The sequence below is a fragment of the Eublepharis macularius genome, chromosome 6, assembly GCF_028583425.1.
Source record: "Eublepharis macularius isolate TG4126 chromosome 6, MPM_Emac_v1.0, whole genome shotgun sequence".
Classification (NCBI taxonomy): Eukaryota; Metazoa; Chordata; class Lepidosauria; order Squamata; family Eublepharidae; genus Eublepharis; species Eublepharis macularius.
Window position 1 is genome coordinate 79,255,379 of NC_072795.1, and position 27,219 is coordinate 79,282,597.

A 27,219-nucleotide genomic window follows, 5' to 3' on the forward strand; every position below is an offset into this window, starting at 1 on the left:
TGTTGTATCCACTTTGAGTCCACACTGGGGATGAAAGCTTGGATCTATATATATCCTACATCTATCCTACTCTGAAATGGTGCCTTAACTCTCATTGACTTGGCTACCGGCAGGGCCCCTGCTGTAACCCTTAGCAAATTTATGCTTCATTTCTGTGATCATCACTATTGTTGTTGATGACCTGCAGATTAAATAGCACTCCATCTCTATTCCAGTCACTGTAGACAGCAAATGCTATAAACTGTTAGCCTATGTGGGAACCGGAACTCCCCTGTTGCAACATTTTTTTCTTAAGCTGTTGCTCAACACATGATTATGACCTTTCTACCATCCCCTTCAAGGAAGCATGAAATGCGTTTAACCCTATCCTGAGACATAAAGCATGGACCAAAGTGTTATGAATTGAGGCCATTGAACATCTCTAATAGCAGATTGCATCTTTGTAGGAGAAGATAAAAGCCCAATGGATTCTTAAGAACGAACATTTATTTGCTGTAAGTTGTTGTGAGTTCAGTTTATTTCTACAAATATCTGTGTGTTTCATAGCGACTATTGCAGTGACTTTACAGAGATTCTGAATCCTTCAATACAGGTAGACAACACTCTTGTCACAGGTAAGTGCAACCATGCTTTTCTCATGACTCCACTCTCCTGAGACAAGGGGAAAAGGAGAATACTCCATATTCTTCATAGTGCCAAAAAAGAACGGAGATTGGAGGGCGATACTAGACTTAAAATATATCAACAAGGTTATCAAACTGAAGCACCTCAGATTGGAGATGATGAGATCCATCACAGAATTTCTGTGGTGGAGGGCCCTGACTCAGTGGAGGACCACTTGTCTTGCATGCAGAGGATCCCAAGTTTGGGTCAAGGCTTCTGTTGTTTCTGAATCTCAGAGCCGAACTACACCAGAGGAGTACCTTACTTCACATTCCAATTCTTCTGGGCAGAGAATATTCCTTCTTTTCTGCACGGGCAGGGGGGGGGTCCATCTACAGTTCAGAGAACTACCATTCAGTCGCTCCATAGCACCAAGGTCTTTCACAAAGATCTTGATCAACCTGGCTGTAGCATTAAGAGAGAAAAGCATTTATGTACACCCTTATCTGGATGACTTGAATCAGGTCAAGCTCTGCATGTCTACAAGCTTACGGTTCCTGATCAACTTACAGAGAAGTTCCTTACAATCCAAACAATTGAGTAGAAAATCTGGGAACACAATTCTCTCTTCCTAACTGAAACAGAGGCAAAGAAGAGAAAGGAGACATCAGAAGTGATCATCAAGGCCAGGTACTCATTGATAGGTCTACTGAGTCCGAGCATTGATGACATCCAGTAGGGTTAACTACATACAAGACCCTTTCAGTGACTACTGAGTCCCTTGCAACTACAAATTATGAACAAAAAAGATCTTTCCATTTGGGTCCCTTGAAAGTGAAAAAAACAAACAAACCCCAAACCCAGTCTTGTACAGCAGGCAAGGATGGCCAACCTTCTGCAAGGAAAGCAATACTGCAGTCTAGTATTGAAACAGGTGACCACAGACACTAGTCTTCTTGAATGGGGGAGCAGTACTAGAAGATCCACTGGTGTAAGCTTGATGGTCCAGCAGAGAGACAAGATCCCCTGTCAACCTACTGGAGCTCCAGGCAATTTATCTAGCTCTACTATAAATACCAGACCAACACATTCTAATCAGAACAGATAACACATTGACCAATTAAGTGGACACATATTTCACGAGGTGCTTCCATCCAAAGGCCAAAGTAACTGACACGTCAATGTCACAGGGACCACTTGTTCTGCTATTTGCCTTCCACCCATTCCAATTTTTCCAAAACGAATCAGAAAGATCAGAAAACAAAAGGTAGACACAATTGTGGTAGCATCCTATTGGTCCCGACACCCATGGTTCTCCATTCTTCAGTAGCTGTCAACACTTTCACTGCAGACCCTCCAATATCTACGGATGCTCTCCAGCAAGGCCCAGTTCGGCAAACCACATGGGGAATAAGCAGGACTACTGACCCGGCTATTCTCAAGAAATAATTGACACACATCTGGACTCTAGGAGACAGTCCACTAACAGGATATATATAATGCATCATGGAAAGCCTTCACAGGAAGTGCAATCAATCAATCAATCAATCAATCAATCAATCAATCAATCAATCAATCAATCAATCAATCGGGGTTACTGTCATGAAACCCAAGACCAGATCTATTCTATCCTTCCTACAAGGATCAGGACATGCAAGCAGTCTCAGAGCCTCAGCCTTAAGACGCCAGGTCACAGTCTTAACAACAGTGCTGCCACACTACTGGGGGCTACATCTATCCAGGCGCCCCTTATATGTAGCTCCTTCAAGTGTGATACTCTGGACCCGCCACAGATTTACCAATTTCTGACTTGGAAAATGCATACAGCTCTGTCGTCTCTTACCAGATACCCCTTTGAGCCCATCATGGAAATTCCTCTTAAGTGGCTTGAGGATGAAAACTTTGTTCCTTGCCACAGTTACGTCTGCAAGAAAGGTATCAGAACCGGGTGGCCTGTCAATTAGCCAGAGCTATGTATCTAACATAACGTCTAAGTAGTCCTGCAAACAGATAATAACATTTGATTTATATACTGCCCTTCAGGACAACTTAATGCCCACTCTGAACGGTTTACAAAGTATACTATTATTATCCCCTACCTTCATACCAAAAGTGATCTCTCTCTCTTCCACGGATCACAGGAATTAGGTCTACTATCAGTTGCCCAAATACTTCTCATCCTAAAGAAGAAATGTGACATACTCTGAACGTAAGACATACTCTAGAAGCATCATAGAAGCACACAAAATTTAAAACAAAACAAAAACTAGACATACCAACTGAGATTACCATTCACTCAATATGAAGTGCTTCAACCAGTGCAGCATTGCCAGACGTGCTACAGTCAAAGAGGTTTGCAAAACACCTACTTGGTCGTCTGTATCTACTTTTGTTAAACATAATAAGCTGAGCACTTATGACTCAGCTGATGCAGTATTTGGCAGAAGAGTATTACGCACATCTTATGACCAGATGACGGTGACCCACCCAAAGAATAGGACAGTGCTATGGGAGGTCCCATCTCAAGATGTCCTCTGCCTCAGAGGGAGAATGGACCATTGGATATTTACCATGAAGGGTCTTTCTCTGAGGACAGGAGGACATCTTGCCCCTACCGGAGTCGTCAACTTCAACTTCAATATTACCTCTTATCTGTTCACTATACTTCTTGTTCTTCCAGGTTAATCTGTTCTTGTTGTGATCTTGCATGTAATTGTTCTTTACTTATAGTTCTAAGCTCTTTCCTGCTTTCGGAGTCACCAAACTGAAGGGAAGAGTGACAGCTACTGTAAGACAGAAAGTTCAAATTAGTCCTACCTCCCTGATTAGAGGGTGGAAATCACTCATCTCAAAATGTCCTCCTGTCCTCAGAAAAGAAGGACCCTTCATGGTAAATATCCAATGGTCTGTTCAGCACTCAATATGTAATGCTTCAGTATCCTATGCATAGTTCACAACATGTGATCAGTGACAGAGCTGATCACTTGTTTGGTTGGACATGAAAACTGAATGTAGGGATTGCTTCTAGACTTTATATTGACAGTTGAAATGACTCTGTACCTAAAATAGAACTTCTTTTTCTTTCTCATTTGTGATCATTCAGGTCAGTCAAAATATTTTGATGATTTGTGCATCTAGTTTGTTCTTTTCAGATATGGAACTCAATGGCTGTAGAGCCATGGGGGCACGGGGAGGGCACTCCCTTGGTGTTGGGCAACATTCAGCTGTATGGCATGGGGATGATGTTGGAGCTCATCATCTCTTAGTATAATTCTGTGCAGAAAATAAATAAGGTAACAAATAAGTTGTTCTTGCCACTCTTGCTTAACTACAACAGCTTAACAGCAGCAGCAACCAATAAAAACATGGAACTATTTCTGAATGTCCCAAAGTGCAAAATGTACATATTTTATGTATTACAAGAGCTTTCTATTTGGCCTAAGTTTTAGAGAATAAGCAGAGCTGGAGATTTTATGAACAATTTAGCTGAACACTATACCAAGTTTCATCTTTTCTGAAATATTGACCTTTTCATAAAATTTTGTGTTAGGACAGACCCTTCCCCCCCAAAACCCAAATATGGACTATGTAATATTTAGTTAATAATTGGTTTTTAATGTATTTATAGATATAAATTTTAGATGTGTATTTTCTGTCACTTCTGAATCTAACTGTAAACTGGAGTAAAAGATCAGGATCAGTGTGCATTGATTTCAAGGTAAAGCAATATAATTGACTGGAGGATATAATATTTTATACATATCAATTTCATTTTAGAAAGCATGTTTTGTCAAAATTGTGTTATTACCTTGGAATAATAAATGATAAGAGTCGGCAGTGGGAAGCTGTTTTCTTAAGTGCCTGAACACTAGTCTTAATTATGTTTTACTTGGAATTTTCTATTGATATACAATGGGCCTTCCAAGAAGGGTTGCCAGCTCTGGGTTGTTGCACCTTGTTCTTGTGTTCAAGACAGTTGAACTGAAGTTTTTGAATTTAATATAGTTTACTGTGTTTCCTTAAAGGAGCGGAACATACTTAAATATAGAGCCTTTCCACAGGGTCAATTTCTGGCGATTCTGATTCCATTCTGCTTCACTCAATCTCCAGCTTTCCACACGAGAGGGCGACTCCGATTCTGTTCTGCTTTTCTCTATCTCCAGCCTTCCACATGAGGAAAGGAGTCATGAGATGCAGAACTGACTTTTCCCTGGCTTTCCCTGGACTTTTTCAATGCACATATACAGTGACCTTTTTTGAAGCCATTGTTGAACTGCTGCTGCTGCGTCCTATGTGTGTGGAAGTCTAAGTCCCTAACTGTGTCGCGCCCCAACCCCCTTTTCCTTTCTGTGGGTGCTGATTGGTTGGCCACCCAGTGGAAAACACTCCCTCTGTTCCTGGCTGTGAACACACTTCCATTTTCCTGTAGCCAAGGATGGTTTATAACACTGCGCTCTGAAAGAGCTGCTGCATACTGGTCCCTCCCCAGCTCCTTTTTTCCCCTCCTTAAGTCAGGAACGCTGCACTCTGAAAGAGCTGCTGCAAATTGGTCCCTCCCCGGCTCCTTTTCTCCCCCCCCCCACCAAGCCAGGGATGGTTTGTAATGCTGCGCTCTGAAAGAGCTGCTGCAAATTGGTCCCTCCCCGGCTCCTTTTCTCCCCCCCCCCTTAAGCCAGGGATGGTTTGTAACGCTGTGCTCTGAAAGAGCTGCTGCAAATCGGTCCCTCTCTGGCTCCTTTTATTTTTTTCCCCTTAAGCCAGGGACAGTTTGTAATGTTGTGCTCTGAAAGAGCTCCTGCAAATCGGTCCCTCCCCAACTGTGCACACACATCTAGAGCCCCCACAAAAGGTGGCTTCAAACAAACTTCTCAAGAAAGCAGAAACCAAATTGCCTTGAAGTTGTGCAGTGCAGGAGGAGCCAAGCCGATTCAGTGCCAATCAACGTGAGTGCACAGCAGTGCCAGCTTTAAAGTGCGCTGTGTGGAAAGGCTCATAAGTTCTTTTGTTTAGCAGTGCAAAAGGAGTCTTTTTTCACTGGATGGAGAGCTAAACTTGGTCTCACATTCAAAATCAAACAGGCATTCTAAAGAACAAGGTTGGGAGAATAAATGAGATCATTATTTATAAAGCTTTTTCAACTTGTTGGTACAGCCTGCAGATCTTTAATTGGATTGTTTTGGTTGAGGTTGTAACATTATGCAAGAATAACTGATCTTCTTAAGTGCCACTTCATTTAAAAACATTTGACACTGTGCTCCTAAAACTGCTGTCACCGCAAAAACATTTATTTCAATGCGACTTGCTTGTATGGTGCTTTGAGATTCAGGGCATTACTTTCAGTCATCGGCTATTCATCAACACAAAGGCTGATTCCAGACAGCCCTCTGCATTCCGAAATGTCGCGCGTCATCGTGCGGAAAACGCGAAATATCGCGTTTTCTCACGCGAGTTTTGCGCGAGGTCGCGCAAAACTCGCGCGAGAAAACGCGATATTTCGCGTTTTCTGTGCGACGACGCGCGACGTTTCGGAATGCAGAGGGCCATCTGGAATCGGCCAAAGTCTACTGAACATAGTGGAAGAAAGAGAAAATTATCTAATTGATAATTTTGTTGCCATGTATTAATTTGGTGTCTATATGGAATTTCCACATAATGATTCTGAGCATTATTGACATTCTGCAAAACTCTTGCAGTTATTCCTAAATCTTACCTGTTGTTGAAGGAGCACAAACAATAGAGAAATAGGACTATTTCTTAGGAGGCTGTTAGCATAATATCATTTTTACCAATTTAAATTAGTTAAACAACAACAATAAAGAAAAGGTAGTAAACAACATATTTAAACAATATGTATCTCTGTAATATAATGGCAGTGACAAAACCTGAGATCAACTGACTGGCGTGTTATGAAATGTTCATTCTATTCAAGAACGTTCAAAAGAGTGTTCAAGACTGTCCAGCTTTGTGAGGAAACTGAAATGGGATTTTGGCTGAGTAACAGACAAGCAAAGAGACCTGCATTTTGGCTGAAATGAGATTATGGCTTAGTAACAAACAAGCAGAGTGACTAGGGATGCTTTAAACACCTGCCAATTTGGCTCACTGCCATTCGTCAGTGATGTTCAGTCTGCCCTTTACCTCTTATATGTATTCACAGGAACTGACTGCCATCTGAAGCAGACTCCCAGCTGATGAATGGCCACCTGGGAGATGGCTTCTGATCTCCTGCTAGTGAACTTTTTTTTTTGTACTCAACAAAGATGTGTGTGGGTGTGGGAGGATTAAGAGCCTACTCCCATCTGATCAGGTGAAAATGGAGGTCTTCTGATCTCATATTCAGGGAACTTTGCAACTGCTAACAACATTTCTTCTGTCCCAGCCCAGCTTGGAGGAGAAGGAAGAGCTCCTTTTTGCAACTTCACTGTGTAGCTATTTTGCTGAGGGGGCAGGGAGGAGAAGAACCCTACTCCCAGCTGATCCCCTGATCAGCTGGGAGTTGGCTTCTGACCAAAAAAACCCAGATACAGACTTGTTCAACACCTGTTCAAGTTGCTTAGTGCAATCTGAACATATCTTTAATCAGCTCACAATCTGGTTTTGAGTGTAGAACAAGGTAAGTTTATGAACCAAACAGGTTTGTGAGGAAATCCCAGGATCTCTAAGAGATTCTAAGGATTGGAAAACTCATTGGAAAACAGTCCAATGAGAAGAGGTGGTGAGAAGGCTGAAAGGAAGCTGCAGGAGGAAGGAAGAGCTGAATATCTGATGAGGGGTTGGAGAGAAAAAAGGAGGCTGAGTCATTCTAAATGAAAACAGTATCACAGGACTTGACTTTCCCTTTTCCATCATGGTAGTGGCAGGTTTATCTTTGAGAAGAGCCAGTACCACTGCTGAGGTTCAATGAAGACAAATGTTGCCCTCTTTCCCCTCTGTCTATCTAAGCTATGACCCACAGTTGTACCACAATGGTAGCCTTAGGGCTGCACTGTGTAAAGTAATATGTGGCATTACATTTTTTTTAAAAAAATAAGAGCTGTTAAGAGCTGATTAATATTTAAGGAACTAAATGAAGATTTAAGGAACTAATGAAGATTTTTATGTTGTAAGTTGGCAATAATACATTTTAAGGGAAGATGCAATTGTGGCTGTCCCTGTGATATGTGGTGATATTGATTCTTCCCTTGTAATTGGTTCACACATTCTAAGTTTTCACAGATAACCAGTGGAACCCCAGGTGGCCAAGGATCCTCATTTCCTCTACCCACAGCCTATATAAAGCTAGTACAATAAGCCATGCATATCCTATAGGGCTTCCTGAACACTTACAAAACTTGTTCCATTTGTGAAAGTTAATTCCTCATTTGGGTACCGTGGAAACTGTGCCAGGGCAACCCAAATATGCCTGAACAATCCTAAACTGAAGGCATCTCCTGTGAGATTGGGATGTTCTGTAGTGTATGTGTGGTTTGCTGTGTTTGTTTTAGAAAGGCTTGGGGAAGGAAGGGAAGATGAGAACTCAGTCCCAGTCCTTCTCTTTTCCAAAATTTATTCTTGGGTAGGGCAACAGAAGTCTAGTATGGAGGGCTTTCAGCAGCATCCCAGACTTATGTTTAAGATATAGATACAAAGCTTCTTCTGGGCTGACTCAGTTTGTTTCTGGGTTGAATTAGGCCACAATTTACCGTACCTTCCAGCAGCAATAAATTTTTGTCAGTCTCTTAGCATATAATATTTGTAGCTTGTTTACCCTACCAGAAGCTCAATAAAAATGAAATGGCAAGAGTGGCCACCAAAGCATTGATTTTTTAAACTCTGAACTCTTAGATACCATATGTGTATTGCCACCCTAGTCGGAATGAAGAGACAGACACCAAGTTTGGATATAAGGACCACTATTAACTTCATACAACTAGAACAAGCCAGAACAGCGGCAAGGGCCTAAAGTGGTACAGGTCAAGCCACGGGGTCCATGGGACTTGTTAGCCTCTCAAGGGCTAACAAGTCTCAAGCTTCCCACTGCACTGACACAGAAGCATTATGGACCAATCATCAACACACCAGGCCACTACTTGCCTATGCATTGCAAGTCTGTGTGAGCCTGTAATAAAAGGGCCATGCCCTGCAGCCAAGGTCATGCCCAGCAAACCAAGGTCATTACCATGCGGCGACTGACCAGAATGTGAGGCGGAGGACCGCACCTCCCCTCAAACCATCAGGCCACCACTTGCCTGGGCACTGCAAGCCTGTGTGAGCCTGTAAGGAAAGGGCCATGCCCTGTGAGACAAGGTCAACACTGTCCGGGGTCTGAGCCCCAGCCCCCAGACTTGACAAGAGGGAACAGCAGGGGACAAAAGGGTGGCAGCAACCCCACCCCCCAAGCCGGCAACCAGGGCCAGAACCTACCTACTCCAGGGGGAAGGGGTAAAAGGCCAGAACCTCAGAGGGGTGGAGGGGGCAAGGAGAGACCAGCCAGTCCCACCTTCCAGGGGGAAGAAAGGGGGCTAAGCAGGCCAGAGGGAAAGGGCCACAGCAGGGGGAATGTGGGACCAGCAGCAGCAGCAGCAACCCAAGCAGAGCCCTTACCTGGCAGGGCGAGGAAGCAGCCTCTACAGCCCAGAGCCACACCATGGCTAGAAGACAGCAGCCTGGCTCAGGAGTTGCTAGAAGCCAAGCCTCTCCGGGGGGGCTGCCACAGGCATTCTGGGGGAGGAGATGGGTAGCCCCGCCCAGCATTGCTGAGCTGGCAGCGCAGAAGCTGGCTAAGGCAGCACCTCATGAGCAAGGCCAGGCAAGCCCAATAGCACGGAGGCTGGCTGGGGCAGCTCCTCGTGAGCAAGGCCAAGGAGCCCTCAGCTGGGGATGGCTTGCACTCAAGCCCACCCTACCAGCAAAGCAAAGGAGCCCAGGAGGGATTAGTGGTTGGAGGGAAACACCTGGAGGGACGCACAGCTGGGCCCGGTCAGGAGAAGGAACAAGCCTAGAAGGAGGGCGGGGCAGAGAGAGGAAACCCTATAAAGGGTGGCTTGGAAGAGCTCTGGGGTGGTGGGTGTGAGTGAGGAGTGATGATGTGGAGTGAGAGCAGTAGAATGCAAGGGTGGAGGCTTGGAGGAGAGTTCTGGAAGGAGGAGATGAAGGAGGACGCAGAGGGTAAGCAGGCCAGGTTGAGCAGGCCAGCAAGTGGACTGAGAGGGAGTCTGGGTGAGGTATACCGCCCCTCCTTCCACAGAGCAGGGTCCTGCAGAGTCCCTGGCCCCCCTGTGACGTCAGGAGCAGACCGCCCAGTTCCACGCCCAGCGGCAGCCGCGGCAAGCCCTGACAAACACCATGCGGCGAATGACCAGGATGTGAGGCGGAGGTCTGCACCTCCCCTCAACCATTAGGCCACTACTTGCCTGGGTGCTGCAAGCCTGTGTGAGCCTGTAAGGAAAGGGCCATGCCCTGTGACCCAAGGTCATACCATCCAAGTGAATGACCCAAACATGAAATGGAGGCTGCTCCTCCCCTACAGCTCATGAGGCCACCATGCTTATGAGTGCAAATCTACTTGAGCCTATAGCAGAATGGCCATGCCCCGCAGCCAAGGTCATTACAGCCCAAGTGAATGACCAGCATGTGAGGTGGAGGACTGCTCCTCCCCTTGAGCACAGTGGCCACCTTGCTTATACATGCACATCTGTGGGGCCTGTAATGGAAGGGCTGTGCCCTTGGGAAGTCCAGCTTATTACTCCCAGGTGAATGACCAGGAGTGAGGCAAAGGACCCCACATCCCAAGAAACAGAAGTAGCAGCTTGGCCATAACTTCCCCCGTGGCTAATGCGGAGTCAACCAGACCCTTCCTTAAGGGCTTGGGTCATCAGTGCACTAATGCTCAGGATCTAACTCCCATGCCCACCATTAATGTCATGCGACCCCGAAAACTGCCCGGGCTTACTTCAAACTTGGAGGTTTACTGGTGAACCAAAAGACGCCTAAGCTGTCTGATGGCAGCCACTGGATGTGAGGCAAGCCCCTTAACTTTCCACTCACTTATAATAATAAGTTCGATCCTGGTGGAAGCTGGGTTCAGGCAGCAGGCCCAAGGCCAACTCAGCCCTCCATCCATCTGAGGTTGGCAAAATGAGCACCAAGCCCCCTGGGGTCAAAGTGCAGACAACTGGGGAAGGCAATGGCAAACCACCCCACACAAAGTCAGCCAAGAAAACATCGCGATGCCATGTCCTCCCATGGGTCAGCAATGACTTGGTGCTTGCACAGGGGACCACCCTTATCTTTTAAAATAATAATAATAATAAATTTATATACTGCCCTTCAGGAAGACTTACCCCCTCAGAGTGGTTTACAAAGCATGCCATTATTATCCCCACACAACAAACACCCTGTGAGGTGGGTGGGGCTAAGAGAGCTCCCAAAAGCTGTGGGAGAGATCTATCAGCTCAGGCAGAACTCCTACAGACCAACTGGTACTGCTGGCCACTTGGTCATAGGTTCACCAGATGCTGGGGGTGATTCTCTTGGTTTCCAAGCAACAATAGCCCTCCTTGGAGGCATAGCCCAATGGCTAAACTGCAAAACTCAAAGGCAAGACCCAAAATGATACAACTCAGGAGTCTGAACATGGGAGTTAGGAGACTGTTGCATGACACCCCCCCCAGAGCCCCCACAGCCAAGCACTAGGGGCCAGTGGGCTTACCTACCTTGTCAATCATCCACTGTCTCCTCAACCTGACTGGATTACAGCAGCCCAGGCCAGATCCACTACCAGATGTCAGTTGGATTAATCTAGTAGAAAGATCAGATCAAATCTTAGACTTCAGTGCCCAGCATGACAGCACTGCAGATTTCAGCAGATGCAATAACACAGCATGTCATTAGGTGGCCTGAGTGACAAAACCTGACAAACAGCTCTTTAGGCCCACCAAGGCTGCAAAACTGAGCAGGGGAAAAGGAGGAGGGATTTAACCAGTCACCACTCTGGGACTGTATATCCTTGCTACACCAGTAGAAATAAAGTATGCAGCAAACCACTCTTTAGATGATTGCAACCCCGCCCACCCCGGCCTCAGCCAGGCCTTCACTGCTGCTGCTGCTGTAAGTACACTCTGAAAATAAAGTGAAAACAGTTAGGGAGGCCTAGATAGGCAGAAGGCCTACAGGGGCTGGGCCTAACCCTGCTTCAGCACTCCTGACTGATAGACATTGATAGCCCAGTATTTCCCTCTTCCCCTTGGCCACTTCATCATCTTCAAAGGAAGAGTCTGCAGGGCCGGTTTGCAGGAGGCCTATTTTCTGGCTGCTTGCCCTTAGCAGGGCTACTACCCTTTTTGGGTGGCATGATGGAAATGTACAGTAATGTAATGTAATGTACTGTAAAATAACTGCTTTTAGAGCTTTAAAGCCCAATAGGAACACAGCACCCCCAAAATGGCAGCCCAAACACTGTGTAGCCTGTATAAAATGGCCACCAGTGACAGGAGGCTAAGCAGGCCGCCGTGAGACACACTCAAAATGGCCACTGCCAGCACAGGATAAGATGCAAAAAGCCCACCAAAATGGCCACTACTGCCAGTAAGCAAAAGGCAAATCAGGCCACACAAAGCCCACAAACAAAATGGCCACTCCTGGTGCTATGCATATTATAGATGCCTTCACAACATGGCCACTCTCAAAATGGCCACCCTACCACATGATAAGCTGCAAAAGCCCCACTAAAATGGCTGCTACTGCCAGTAAGGAGGAGGTAAATCAGCCAACACAAATGCCACACTCAAAATGGCCACCTCCCAGAGCTCTGCATATTGTAGATGCCTTCACAACGTGGCCGCCACTGCCAGGAGGCTAAGCAGGCCACTGGGTGCTGCTCTCAAAATGGCTGCACCCAACTGAATAAACTACAAAGCCATCCCACAAAATAGCCCCTGCTGCCTGAAGTCCTTAGGCCAAGGTATTGCCGCTGGCAATACTCCCTCCTAAGTAAGTGTAACAGCAGGGGAGGGGAAAAACCTAGACGGGGGAGGGGGGCTACCAGCATCCACTCTGCTAGGCCAGTAGCAATAAAGTACGAATTAATCCACCCTTCAGATAGCTGCATCTCACCCCTGTGGCCTACAGGAAAGCCTATTGCTAATGCTAGAAGTACTCTCTCCCAACAAAGTAAAATGGGGGGGAGGAGAGAGGTGCCTAGGTAGGCCAGAGGCAAGGGCTGGTATAACCCTGCTTCAGCCCTCCTGACTGACAGACAACAGGTCCCAAATGTAAATAAGAAAAAGTCTCTGCCAAACCAATGAGCCTGGCGCTGGGCCTTGGCTTTCCTCCTAGAGTTTGAAGGTAGCAAGCAGGGGAATATCACCACTTCTCCAAGGCAGCTAGCACTGCATAACCATGAGGTCCTTTGGTAAAACAGCCTCAGAGGAGCTTGGCTGAGAGAGCTTGAGATGTGCTCTGCTTAGGCCGAGCAACTCTTCCCAACTGCGACTGGGCAGGGCGGAGCAGCCTCCTAAGGCCCTTGTCTCCGCTCTCCCAGCCAACCCCCGGATTGAAAGGAAGGCGTGGTGCTGCCTCCCTCCTTCCAGGGTGGCAACTAATGGCCCCCAGCTTTAGCAGCGTAGCTGCATGCTGGGAAGGGGCCATATTCTTAACCGTACTTACACAAGATTTCTGAAATCAGAAATAATGTGCTTGAGCCAATGCTTCATGATTCTTTTTTCCATATAAATCTTGGCATTCACACAAAACAATAATCTACTCACTGCATGGCCTAGCAGAATATGGAAGCACTATCAGACTTGTAGAATGCTTTGTTTCAAACACATCTGACAGGATTGAGATGAAGATATAGGAATGGAACAAATTGATTTTTCCAGAGAAGGTACAGTGGCATGCCTTTGTTTCAGGAGTAGCCATTAACTTTCTATGTAGACAAGCTTGTCAGGATATTGAACCGGTTTTATCTTGCCAGTCAGTTAACATAACTCTTGCTAACCTCACCACATTATCAAAGGTGTAAGGCATAAGAACAGGATGTCCTTAATGACCCTTTTCTATTTTTATTCAAACATCCAATAATGCGCTGTGAAATCATCCGACACTATCCTAACAGCCAAATTCCTTTGTTTCAATGGCTTTGTTTCTGCATGCACCCTTATCAGTTAAAAATAAAAGAAAGCATTTTGATTTTCTGTTGCTGAGGATAACCTTTATTAGTTTTTTCTTAATTTAGAGCTTCTTTTTTGCAATCCAAGAAAATTGCTCCTTCCCCCACAAACCTAGGTAAACATCTCTTATACTTACACTAAAAGTAACAGTTTTTGTGTTTAATAACTTAAGTCTATTTTTATGTTGTATTGGTGTGCCTCATAGAGGTGATTTACATGTTGTCTTAACAAGGAAAGGTGTAACCTAGCTTTCCCTGCCACTATTCCAGCAAGCGATACAGAGAGCGGTGGCTGCAACATATACTTCCAGCATTCATCTTCTTCTCACCTTATAAGCTGTCTTGGAAATATTCCTAAGCACTAACCTGAATGAAGATCTAGTCTTTGTGAAGTCAGAACACCTCTTGTGCTGGCTGCAGAAACTCTTCTTTGAAAAATAAGCAGGCTTCTATTTACTTGGGCTTTTATTTACTTGTTAGAAACTGACTGGATGATACTAATGTCACTTCATTGGAACATATATTTTATCTCTGCCATTAAGTTACTCTTATAGTTCCAGTTAGGGGATCTTTTCACAACTACCTGCTTGTACTATATGTGTATAGCTGTCCAGTAATTTCTCTGCACATTTCATGCACCTGATGAATGATTGCTCATACTGTTAGACTTTAATATTATTTGTTCTCTTTTACAGTTATTCTTAGCATTATCAGAGCTTCCCCTTGTTTCAGTGAGGTCTTTCTGCAAGAACATGCACAAGAAACAAAATAGCATCTGTAAAAGTTGCCTCCCGTGGAGCAAGTTCTCTGTTTGCATTGTTTTCATCTGTGTTGGGCCAAATAAGTCATTATTCAAGAACTACAACTAATCCTTGTTTCTTCCACTAAGCCAGAAACATCTTTACTGCCAAGAAGGCAGACCACATTGCAATTACTTCATAGTGTAGGCTAATTTTAACTATGTCAACAAAATTATGCAAAAGAGTGTTATTGATAAAAACAGCTCAACATTAGGACTAGTGCCACTTGTACAACATATGAGCCTGGTTTCAGATGATGCTGAAGAGAGATCTACTCCAAAACTACAGTTTCTGTGGGCTCCATTTGTGAAAGCAAAGGGGCAGATTGGTAGGAAGTATCAAACCATTTGGAATCACTGATTTTTTAAAAAGAAAGATAGCTATAATTCCTACCTCCTCATATGACTAAGTTGCTCTTTATTTCCTGCAGGTCTCAATGCCACCCCCCCCTATTTTAGAAGATATCTGTGGGTTGGCATCGAGAGCTGCATCAAGCAAAAATTGTCTGTGCTTTCAGGTCAGAACAATTGGTATTCATGGGGAGCCTCTTTGACCAAAGGGTAACCTCAGTGTCTCAAGTGTTTTGATTTATGTGTGGTTAGACAGCATTCTTTAGAAGTTGAACTTTGTAAAAGAGGAAAAAGTATAAGTAGGAAATAAAACCTTGGGAGGATGGACATCATGGACTGCCAAAGAAGTCCCACAAAACATATGGGAAACAGCAACTCTTCAGAAGGCAAGCAGAATGGACAAAATGCATGTGAGGCGAGAAACGAAATACTACTTGTTGAGAAGAGCAGCTGCTGAGGAAAAGCCTGGAAGGCACCATATCCTGATGTACACTGTATGTTTGTTGGCCACTCTGAATAACAATTGGACACAGTGTTGCAGTATGGGTAAGAGAGAAGGTCTGTGTAGTATTATAAATAGGAGAAGAATGAAAATAGAAATTAATGGATCTGCTGATAAGTACCAAATGACAAACTCTGATGTGTGCCTTGGTTATGTATGTCAAGATCTTATTCAAATGTTGAAATGTCTCATAAATTAGGTACAATTGTTGTAAGGTAGTGTTGTTTCCATTTAACAATGGATAGCAGTATCTAACTCCTGGTATTTGCTGCTTTTTGTTTAATACTTATTTGCTTTCTGTGTATGTCTCTTTACAACAGGACGACATTTACATGTATGGAGGCAAAATTGAAACAAGTACTGGGAATGTCACTGATGAATTGTGGATTTTCAACATACCCAGTCAGACCTGGACTATCAGAATTCCAGCAATACTTGTTCATGGACAGCAATATGCAGTTGAAGGTCATTCTGCACACATTGTGGAGCTGGATAGCAGGGACATTGTCATGATCGTGATTTTTGGTTATTCTGTAATATATGGCTACACAAGCAGTGTTCAAGAGTACTATATTAGTAAGTTAACTTTTATTTTATTTATTTATTTATCTATCATTAATAGTCCACCTTTCTCACTGAGACTCAAGGTGGATTACATAGTGTGAAATTAGTACAATCAATATCAAGGACATTTCCATAAACAATGCCATAGGGTAAATAAATGCAAGTTTACAAAGACATAGCATTAGCAAGAATCCAATATGGAAGTGAAGAAATGCTGAAACAGAGCTTAAGCAGTTCTAGGACTGACATTAGACAACATAGAACTACCCACTAGGATCATACTTGAAGCACAGGTAGCACACAGGAGTACATACTTAAAGCAATAGATAGAATGTAAGGCAACATAGTGATGTATGGTCCCTAACTCATTAGTGAAGCATCTGAGATACCCTCCCTACAATACAGCCCTCCTATCTGAGTAAAACACTCTTCTGAATAATTCAGTTTTGAATCATTTGTGGAAAGCAAACTTTCTTATTAATACTTCCAGAACATTCTGAGTTATGCTACTTTATGTCTCTGTGTTTAGAAAGAAAGGTGGGCTATAAATATTTTTAATAAATGTAAATAAATATGGTGCATTCCAGAGTAGGGGAGATACATAAATAACCAAATGAATGAAACTGTTTATTAATCTGATAATGTTTTTGCCCTGTTCCTGTGGCTTTGAAACGAAGTCTTTACAAATCCAGGTGGCTTCACAGATCATTGAGAAGTTTTAAAATATGAAGGTTGAATGAGTTTCCTTCTTTCTCTTGCTCGCTCACTCTCACATTTCTGTTAAAGAAGGAAGAGTGGCACGACACTCCCATGGAAATGGGCATGACCTGTCCCTTCACTGGTGAAAATCTCCCTATAATCAGAGCTGACTTTTGGAGGTTTGTGGGAGGGGGGATTGGCAAGAATACTACCCATTGACCCATTGTCCACCTCCTTCTTTCCCACTTTCCCTGTGTGCGGCAGGCAGCAGTGACTCTTGTCATCAGTTACTGCCATATGGCAGCTACTAGGAGTAGCCGCCATAATTTCCTTGCATTCCCTTTCCCTCTGGGCAGCAACAGCAAGAGTACCCCCTTGAAGGATTTATGTTTAATACTTACTCAATTTTTTTGTATGTCTCTTTACAGCGCTGCCAAAAGAGAGACAATGGTGAGCATTGCCATCTGGTTTTTAGGCACTGTTGCTGCTTATTCATTTGCCTGGGTGGGTGAATGACTTCAGCAATGGCAGATAGTTGCTGACACCAGCCTGTCCTCTTGGTTGTCTCCCTTGGGCAGCAGTTGCAACTTGCTAATCCCTCCCCTTTCTGCTGCCCAGAAATAAAGGGGTAGGTGAATAAGTAGTAATACCATCTCCTACCAGCTAATCATTTACTTATTGAGGGGTGGCATCACTGACAGCCCTACTGAACAATAGCATGCAAGCAGTTTCACTCTGCTCTCCAGAGCAGAAGGAAACAGTGAAGGAGCTACACATCACCATCATGGGTGGGATTACAGCCCAATCCATCTGCCACTATCAGTATGCTGAAAAAAAAGACAGGAGAGCAAACAGAAATACCACATGAGGACAGGTTACAGGCTGGCCGTAGGCATCTTCTCTTTATCACATGCAATGGACAACAATAAGTTATTTCCTTAAGCATAAAAAACTCGTAGCAACAAAACTTTACAAAGGAATTTGGGTTACTTACTACCAGTTGGCAGCTGACTTCAACAGTTAAGTGCTGCTATGGCGGCTTCCAAACTGATTGAAGATAACAGATGAAGATTGGTTCTCATCATCATCAGGGCCCATTCTAATATTGAGGTTTTTCTTCTGAAAACAGTTTCATAATTTATCATGCTTGATTTTAAAGCTACTGTAGGATGTTTTGTATTATTATTTGTACTATTACAGAAATTTCTAATCACCTTGAAAAGTTAAACTCTGCAGTTTCACTAGAATCCAGCAGGATGCACTCCAGTATCACCCAATTCGTTTAAGAGTACAAACAAAAATATTACTCAGCCACATAATGCTTTGTTTTATCCAAAGCTGTATTCTCATTCTATAAACATTTTAACATGCCTTAACTGATAGCTGGAACATGAAAAAATAGCTGTTAATTAAAGTTTTATTTGTTACTAAATAAAAACAGGGATGTGAAGAATTTTGTTTTTCTATTGTTCCCAGATACTCATCTAATTTTTGTGTGTGTTATGTATAGGAGAGCCAGTTTGGTGTAGTGGTTAAGAACAGCAGGACTCTAATCTGGAGAACTGGGTTTGATTCCCCACTACTCCATTTGAAGCAGCTGGCTGATCTTGGGTCAGTCACATCTTCTCAGAGCTCTCTTAGCCCCATCCACCTCACAGTGTGATTGTCATGAAGATATTAATAACACGCTTTGTAAACTGCTCTGAGTGGGCGTTAAGTTGTCCTGAAGGGTGGTATATAAATTAAATGTTATTACTGTTATTATTATAAATCTTTAATGATTTTAAACCAGTGCCTGCAGATGTGCTCAGTTATTCATAAGTGGTTCCTCTTTGAAGCAAGTTTGTGTTAGGATGGTAGTCAGAATTTTATACAGTGCAATCCTCTGGAGAATTACTCCAGTCGAAGCCCATTCACTTTAGTGGGCTTAGACTGAGGTAACATAGACTGAGTACATAGAATTGTACTATTAGTCCTTTTAGATTCTTGTTGTTGCAGTTCCATGTATGTGATGTTTCTTCATAACATGTTATATTTAATTGGTTAAAAAAAATGTTCAGTTGCTGGAGCCTAAATCTAACACTTGCCTTCACTAGCATTTTCTGATGTATTACAAAATTATAGAAAGTTTCTGTATGTTTGTTCAGGTGGGTAGCTGTGTTGGTCTGCAACAGAAAAGTAGGATCTGAGTCAAGTGGCATCTTAGAGACCAACAAGGTTTCCAGAGTGTAAGCTTTCAAGAGTCAGAGCTCCCTTTTTCAGATGTTAGTATCTGTATGTTATAACTACTAATGTTGACTGAAAAAGCAGTTGGAATCTTAAACTCTGTAGTTTCTGTCAGTTTAACTGGGGGGAAAATCTCAGATGTGCCTGGGAATAGCAGCTTTGTAAATAAAAAGGGGATAGGGAAAGTGTCAGGAGGAAAGGGAATAGGAATCCCAAGGTGGAAATACTAATGACCAGCTCCAAAAAAACTGCTTTTTGAAGTCATAAAGTTTCCATTGTTTCCATCATTCTATTTCATGTGTTTCTATGTCTGTTAAGAGAAACAAGAAAGTGAGGTCATCACACAGGGCCCGAGTGCACTGCCATACTTTGGGGCCCAAATTGGCCCACTGCAAAGTGTGCCCAAGAGGCCTGTTCCTCTGAATTTCCTCGCTGCCAGCCAGGTGAGTGGTGGCAGAGGGTGGTGGCAGGGGGTCTCCTGCCCCCACTGAGGGACCTGGATGCCCTACATCAAATATAGCTACTTGCTTTTTTTAGTCTCCACTGAAACTCTGCATTTGAATTAAAAATTGACAACCAGTACTGGAGCCATCAATTCCCTAGTGGCTTTTGTGCACTGGACTGCTGTGATACAAAATCTGAGACAAAAATAACTTTTGTATAGTGTGCTATGAAGGCAGTATAATATAAGTGAAGAAACACAAAAAAGTTTCAATAACATACTGTGGCACTGCATACTTCATTAATAGTTAACACTATGAAAATTATACTTCTAAGTATTAAAGGCCTGGAAGAATTCCAGGTTTCATCGTATATGTGATATATGGCTGTCTAGATTAAATTCTGCTTCACTTAAGAACTGAAATGAAATTTTCAGTGTTCGTTGAATAGTTTATTTTTGGGGCTGCAGTTGAAGTGTAGGACTTGTTCCCATTATATGACTTCCTTTAAAATGTTAAACAATTGTTTTTACAGGACTTGTGAAACAATATATTCCAGAGCGTACTTTAATAAGCTTCAGTTCATAGCTTTAAGTTTTACATAGTGGGAAAAATGTGTTTTGCTCATTTAGCAGTTCTTTTTTTTAAATTTTTTATTACAATTAAACCATTACAACATACAAACGAACACTTATGAATTGAAAATTTAGCAGTTCTTATGATTCAGAATTAATCTCAACTTTGTTTCTTTACAATGATAATAGATTGTCTATATCAAATATTAATGAAGAATTTATAAAAGAGAGCAGATTTTGCTATTTGAGCCAAAGCCAGGAAAGCTTTTATTACAGAATGCCATTGGGCACCTATGTAAATGTGGATTTATTTTACAGAGTCTTAGTTTGCAGGATCTGGTCTGAGCTATGAAGTTAATTTTTTGTAGTTGATAGCATTGCCAACTCTGGGTTAGGAATTTCCAGCAGATTTGGGGGTGTAGCCTAGGGAAAGTAAGGTCTGGGGAGCGGATGGACCTCAGTGGAGTAATGCCACAAAGTCTACCCTCCAAAACAGCCATTTTTCCAGGTCAACTGATCTCTGTCAGGTGGAGATCAGTTGTAATTCCAAGAGATTTCCAGGCCCCATCCTGAAGTTGGGAACGTTACCTCCCTCCTTCTTTCCACTGATGCTGAATACATTTTGTTTTAAACTTTCATGAATTTCCATGCAGCATTTATCTGCAGTCCTGCAGCTTTAGGATCATTCTTTTAAACTATAAAATTCCAGATGGTGTCTTTAACTCAATACAGCCTTGTTTTTGGAACTAAAAAGCAGCACAAAGCTGATCTGGAAAGTTTGGATTGTGATGGATACTGTTACTGTAAAGCAAATTATTTTATAGAAAAAGAAATTTTATGAAAAGATATCTATCCATCTGATTATGTCACAGTCTAGTAGAAGTAAAAACTGCAATAAGAGTTGAAGCTGGTGATCAGGGGAGAGGGTTGATCCTCCTCAACAGTGTGGGTATCAACAAGTCTCCTTTTTACTTTCTCTCATATTGGTCCATGGCACTTGTGTTACCCAATGAAGATGTCTCCTTGCAAGTTGGGGGAATTAGCATGCAAGGAGAGGAGGCAGCAAGAGGTGGGTAACTTGCGAGATCTCCACCTATGTATACAAGGATTGTCCCTGCTAGAAAACTCTTTCAATAAAGAGACAGATGTTTCAATCAAAAGGAGATTTTTATTGAAAATAATAAAGATCAACAGCACGGAAAGACACACACAGCACACACTCAGAGCTAATTAGAAAGCAGTGGTGAAGATTGGATTGTGTTTGAAGCATTGGGTGATAGTTACCATCAAGAAGAGGATATTCAGGAGAGAAAGCATTGAGCAATCAGCATGACAATACAGAAGAGCTCAGAAGGTGGTCTGAGGATGGATGCTGGATCCAAGAGCGTACACACAACTATGATGGAGGGGTAGTCCAATTATACCGTGGAACATACCCTAGGGCAAGTTTGCATCTTCTGCCCCAAAACAATAACTTAATGGTTGTCCCCAGGGTGGAACAAAGGACTGGGAAGCTATGTCCAGGGTGAGATAATAAACTGGGAAGGTTTAATAATGGCTGATTCTGCACACGTTGGCTAATGCACTTTCAATGCACCTTAGAAATGGTTTAGAAGTGGATTTTTTGTTTCGCACACGAAAAATTCAGTTCCAAATGGTCTCTAAAGAGGATTGGAAGTGCATTATCCAATGTGTGCGGAATTAGCAAATGTCTTCCCGGGAGGAACCAAAGTTATCAATGATGATTGATGACCTGAGCTGTATGAGTGAGTTAGGTTATCAGAGCCCTGAGTCAGCTGAGAATAGGAGAGTGGATAAGGGAAGACTGGTAGGGTGTGTTACAGTGATGAATTCAGGAACTCTAGAAAGACCTTATTGTCTTAGGATCTTTGTACATCTCCAGGGCATGGGGGCTGAAAGCTGGCCTTGCCTGACATCTCAGATACTAGTAATGTTCCGTCTCCTGGCTGGGATCTGGCTTCCATATTTCTGCCTGGCTTGGGCAGTACAGAGAGTGGCTTATGGCATAGCCATATTATAAGCCTTTTTAATATTGTGATGGCAAGTCTGACCACTAACAGTTAATTGGAACGTTCTTGTGGTGAGAGTAAAACCTTGTTCTCTAGTCCTAACACAGGTTTGACCAGTCCCCACTGACAGAAACCCACAAGGGTGGAATGCAGTTTTCCTCAACATGACCTTAGACTCCTTGCAATATACAGGCCTCCCCTCCACCTCCATATACACCACAACCGGCCTTTTGCTAGTGTGTACAGTTGTGGTGCACTCCTTTCTTTGATTCTCCTTGAATCTGCAGTTATTGAGTACTGAAGATTGACGCATGACTAAGCTTTCATTTGCCACATGTCCTTTTCTGCAGTGATTTTACAAGCTTGGTATTCCTGGCTTCCAGCTCAGCCTGCAGTTTTTATTGACGCTTATTTTGTCAAGTGAATTTGAACTGCAACTGCAAGTTGACTGGGGACTTGGATTTGCCCTTAAATGTTATTATGTTTTCTTGAACCATCTGTCCATTAATCCATCAGGTTATGTTAACCTTCAAACTTCTCTTGCCCTGATCTGTTGCCTCAGCTCCTATAACGGCACCTCAGTTTGTTGCTGAATCTTAGCTGTTAACTCAGGGTCAGTTCTGTCTACTGACCCCTAATTTTAGGTTCATGGTTTGTGTGAAAATCAATCCTACTAGTAAGTACTGTGCATAGGTTCCTTGAAGTTTATAGTTGTTTCTCCTACACAATGTAAAAGCCTTTGAGTTGCCATAAGGAGCTTCCAAGTCATTACATTTCCCCTAGATATTCCCCTCCCCCAACCTTTTTGGTTAAATCTCAGTAAGGGGGCAGAGGGAAGTGCATGTTACACTCTCAAAAGGAAAAAAAAGAGAAAGGCAAGCTCTGAATAGAGCCAAAAATGCTATTAGTTATTTTTCTGAAGCCAAAGAAGCTTCACTTTGGCTCTGAGAACAGACACCAGTCTGCTACCAATCTAAACAAGTCAATCCAGAAGAGGCTTTACTCAAAATTTTCTAAGATACAAAGATACTGTTGAGCTTCAGCAAAACCAAAACAATAATATTCTATTCTCCTTGAGACTCACATTGAGATTCTTAGAAAGTTTATGAGGTATTGCTAACCTAAAGCAAAATAAATTTCCCTGTGGACTAGCCCAGAAAAGCTTTATGGTCTAAGTTAGTAAAACCATCTACACAATTCCTCTCCTGAGATTTATAGATTCCCCCAAGCCATAATTCTCACAACAGCTTGAAAGGGCAAAAGGAAGCTCCTTTGCTCTCCGATCAGACCTGGAGGTGATCATAACACCTCAAGAACATAAACACAATTCTAGGCTTCCAGACAACAGAAATAAAACTGAAACATATATCAACTTGTATTCAATGAATATTTCTTTTGAAAATAGCTTTTGGTTGGCTGAAAGGACCCAACAAAGAGAGGTGGAACTTGGAGAAATGAGATATCACCAACAGCTGTTGACTAGAGTAACCACGTAAAGTAGAGATTATAGGACTCAACAAACTATACCCAGGTGGGTATGACTGTCTATATAAGCAATAAATTTTTTTATATAAGCCAAAAATACCATTGGCTAGAGAAGACCCATTTCAGCCATATTAATTAAACATATACACAAATGCAAACATGCATACAAGAAGTCCTTGCTGTTTATGATTTAACAGAGATGCCTTGCTCCTGGTCTTCATGAACTAAAATCTAGTGCAAGCTAGGGTACAGCATTCTCTATGGTGTTGTCACAACATTTAAACTAGCTTCCCTAAGACTGACCAGGCTTTCACATTATTCACATTTTAGTGCATAATTTAAATTTTGCTGCAGAGGAAGATACTACTAGTTATCAGCAGCAGGTAGTTACGACCAGCCCCCAAGGGCTCTTTCCATCAGCTCTTAGCTTGAGGCTCAGAGCCTACATCTGGGTACAATATTGGCTAAAGGAGACAGACACTTGCTCGGCAATAGGAAGCCTCTACCTTACTTTGTTATATTTTACTGTGCATATTGTTAGCCACTTTGGGTCCCCGTTGAGGAAGAATGGTGTTAATGTGCATGCTCTACCTAGCTGCTTTAGGTTAGCAATACCTTATAATACTTATGCTTTGCTCCATCTTTGATAGCTAGTGTGGTTTTGTGGTTAGAGCAATAGACTAGGATGGAAACCCAGGTTCGAATCCCCAGTCTGCCGTGTAAACTCACTGGGTGACTTTAGGCCCATCATGTGTTCTGCTGCTGTAGCATAGTGGTTAAGTGGCTGGGCTATGAATCAGCATTCTGCCAGTTTATTATTTATTTATTGGACTTTTATCCCGCCCTCCCCGCAAGCAAGCTCAGGGCGGGTAACAGCATTAAAACATGTAATTTACATTAAAATTCAAAATAAAATCATAGCATCCATAAACTATCACCCCCAGACAGCAACCTTACAACTCACCGCTGCCAACAATACACAAGGAGACAGGAGAAAGGAACTGACCTTTCAATTTGAGCTGCAACTCATGGGGGGGGGGGGCGCGGATGATCAAATGGTCCCCCTGACAAGAGGCTGGATGGGAGGCTGTCCGAATGACTACTAAACCAGCCTCAACCAGCCTGGCAGAACATCTCAGTCTTGCAGGCCTGCCAAAATGATAGAAGATTGTGGCAGGCCCGCGTATCCACCGATAGAGAATTCCATCAGGTCACAGCCAGGACCAAAAAGGCCCTGGTTCTGGTTGAGGCCAGTTGAGCCTCCCTGGGGCCTGGGACCACCAGTAGATGTTTATCAGCTGATCTCAGCACTCTCCGGGGCACATATGGTGAGAGGTGGTCTCATAGGTATGCTGGTCCCTGTCCCTTGGCCTTTGAAGGCCAAGATCAAAACCTTGAATTTTAACCCGAGCTCCATGGGAAGCCAGTGCAGCTGCTGCAAGATGGGAGTGATATGCACCCTATTTGGAACATCAGTAAGGACCGGGAGGCATTCCAGACTCCTGACTGCTGGAGCAGGCACAAGTGGTGCCCCATCGAAAGCTGGGAACTGGACCCCCAAATCCAATGACCCACGATCCAAGTACAGGACCTCTGTCTTCATAGGGTTCAACTTCAGTTGACTCTGCTTCACCCAGCCATACACAGCCTCCAAGGCTCTAGGCAGGACCTTCCAGGCAGAGCTGGGCTATCCATCCATCAGCAGATACAACTGGGTGTCATCCACATACTGGTGACAGCCCAGTCCAAAACTTCATGCCAGCTGGGCGAGCGGGTGCATATAAAGATTGAACAACAAAGGGGAGAGTTATCACCCCTTGTGGGACACCACCCTCCAATGCTTGGTGTGATGATAGCTCCTCCCTAAGCGCCACCGTCTGCCCCTAACTGCGGAGAAGGAAGATGAGCCACTGTAAGGATGTCCCTCATATCCCCACATCAGCAAGGTGGTGGGTCAACAGATCATAGTTGACTGTGTTGAATGCTGCTGACAGATCTAACAGCACCAGCAGTGCTGAACTGTCCCAGTCCAGCTGCCTGCGAAGATTGTCTGTGAGGGCAACCAACACCAACTCCATCCCATGACCTGGATGGAAATCGGACTGGAATGCATCCAGGACAGAGGAATCCTTCAGGAAAGCCAGCAGCTGCTCCACTACCACCCACTCAATCACCTTACCCAGAAACTGTAGGTTCAATACTGGACAGTAACTGGACGGGTCAGTGGGATCCAAAGATGTTTTTTTTCAAAAGTGGCTTCACCATGGCTTCCTTTAACACCCTTGGAAAAATTCCAGAGCTCAATTATAGATTAAAAATAGCCTCCAACGGGGCCCTCAGTCCATCCGCACTGGCTTTTACCAGCCATGAAGGACAGGGATCCAGGGAGCCTTACCAGCCACAGGGTCCTATCAACCTCTTCCTGCGAGAGTGAAGTAATCTAAAGTAGGACCAGAAGATGGCCAAAGGGCCTCCAGTTCACTCACTGTTTCAACTGTGGTCGTTAGGTCACAGTGGAGCGACAAGATTTTATCTGTGAAATAGCTTGCGTGGGGGCTGATACAACTTGAGAGAGTCCCAGTGCCACCATGGAAGACACTAGATCTGTTGCCTGTGGAGAGGCAGCAGCATTAGCATGGATATTGAAATCCCCCAGAACCAACAGTCTAGGAAATTCCAAGGCCCACCCTGCTGCCACCTCTAACAGGCTCGACAGGGTAGCTGCTGGTGCGTTGGGCAATTGATACACCAGATAGATTGCCAAATTCTCCACAGCATTCCACGCTAGGTTCACACAATCAATGCCAGCAATTTTGGGGGCAGGGAGTGGCCTAAAGGAAAAAGAATCTTGTATGAGCGCTGCCACCCCTCCCCCGGCCACCCATCTGGGAATGATGGACTGAGAAACCTGGGGGTGGTCAACTCATTCAGGGAAACTGTCTCACCCTCCGCCACCTATGTCTCAGTCACACGTACCAGATCCATATTGTTCACTACAATATCATCATGCAGTGTTCTGGTCTTATTCCTAATGGACCTGGCATTACACAACATCAGTGTCAGAAAAGGGATACATTTCCTAGCCTCACACCTGGCATGCCATGGGATGGGATGAAGGTTAGAAGGGCACTGAACTTTCCCATATCTCTGTGGCCTTCATATCCACAACTGTGTCCCACTGCCATACTTCCCACATCCCCAGAGGACTGGGATCCCAAGCCCCATACCAGCCTCTCCACCCCTGCCTTGCCCCCTCCACCTCTTCCACCCCTTCATACATCATAGAAATCGTATCAGCACCAATAAATTAGCGTACCCTCTGCAATTACACAACCCTCAGCTCATAAATAACTCCCACTCCCAATTTCCCACTCAGGTCCAACAATACAGAACAAGGGACCATATAAAACATTCACAACAGACTGGGAGGCTTGCCTAAGCAGCCATCCCCAATCAGACAAATATAATCAAAAGACAACAGAGAAATCACGATGTAAGAGAGAAACAATATCAGATATCTACATACAGAGGGACCAGATCTCACACACAGTTCCAATCACATATAGGAGATAGAATTCCTAGGTGGCCACAGACAGCTAGCGGCCGTTTCTTACACTTCGGTGTTACACTTCGGCATGGTTCAGTGTTTTTCCGGTTCGTGCCCATCTCGTGCCCATTGTATACTGTTAAACTGCTGCTTAATTCTAGTTTATATTGCTTTCATACTGCTATTTAGTTTTTATTATGGGTTGTTTTTGGATTATAATATTATTTTGTATTATCTTTAGTTAGTTA

At 43.6% G+C, this 27,219-nt stretch overlaps 1 protein-coding gene across 1 annotated transcript in view; it reads left to right on the top strand.

Annotated features, from left to right (window-relative positions):
• ATRNL1 (attractin like 1) overlaps positions 1-27,219 on the top strand; it is a 981,827-nt gene that overhangs the window by 132,065 nt on the left and 822,543 nt on the right. The window contains exon 8 of the mRNA XM_054982776.1: positions 15,726-15,981. Coding sequence (XP_054838751.1) covers positions 15,726-15,981 — 256 coding nt within the window. The remainder of the gene's footprint in view (positions 1-15,725; positions 15,982-27,219) is intronic.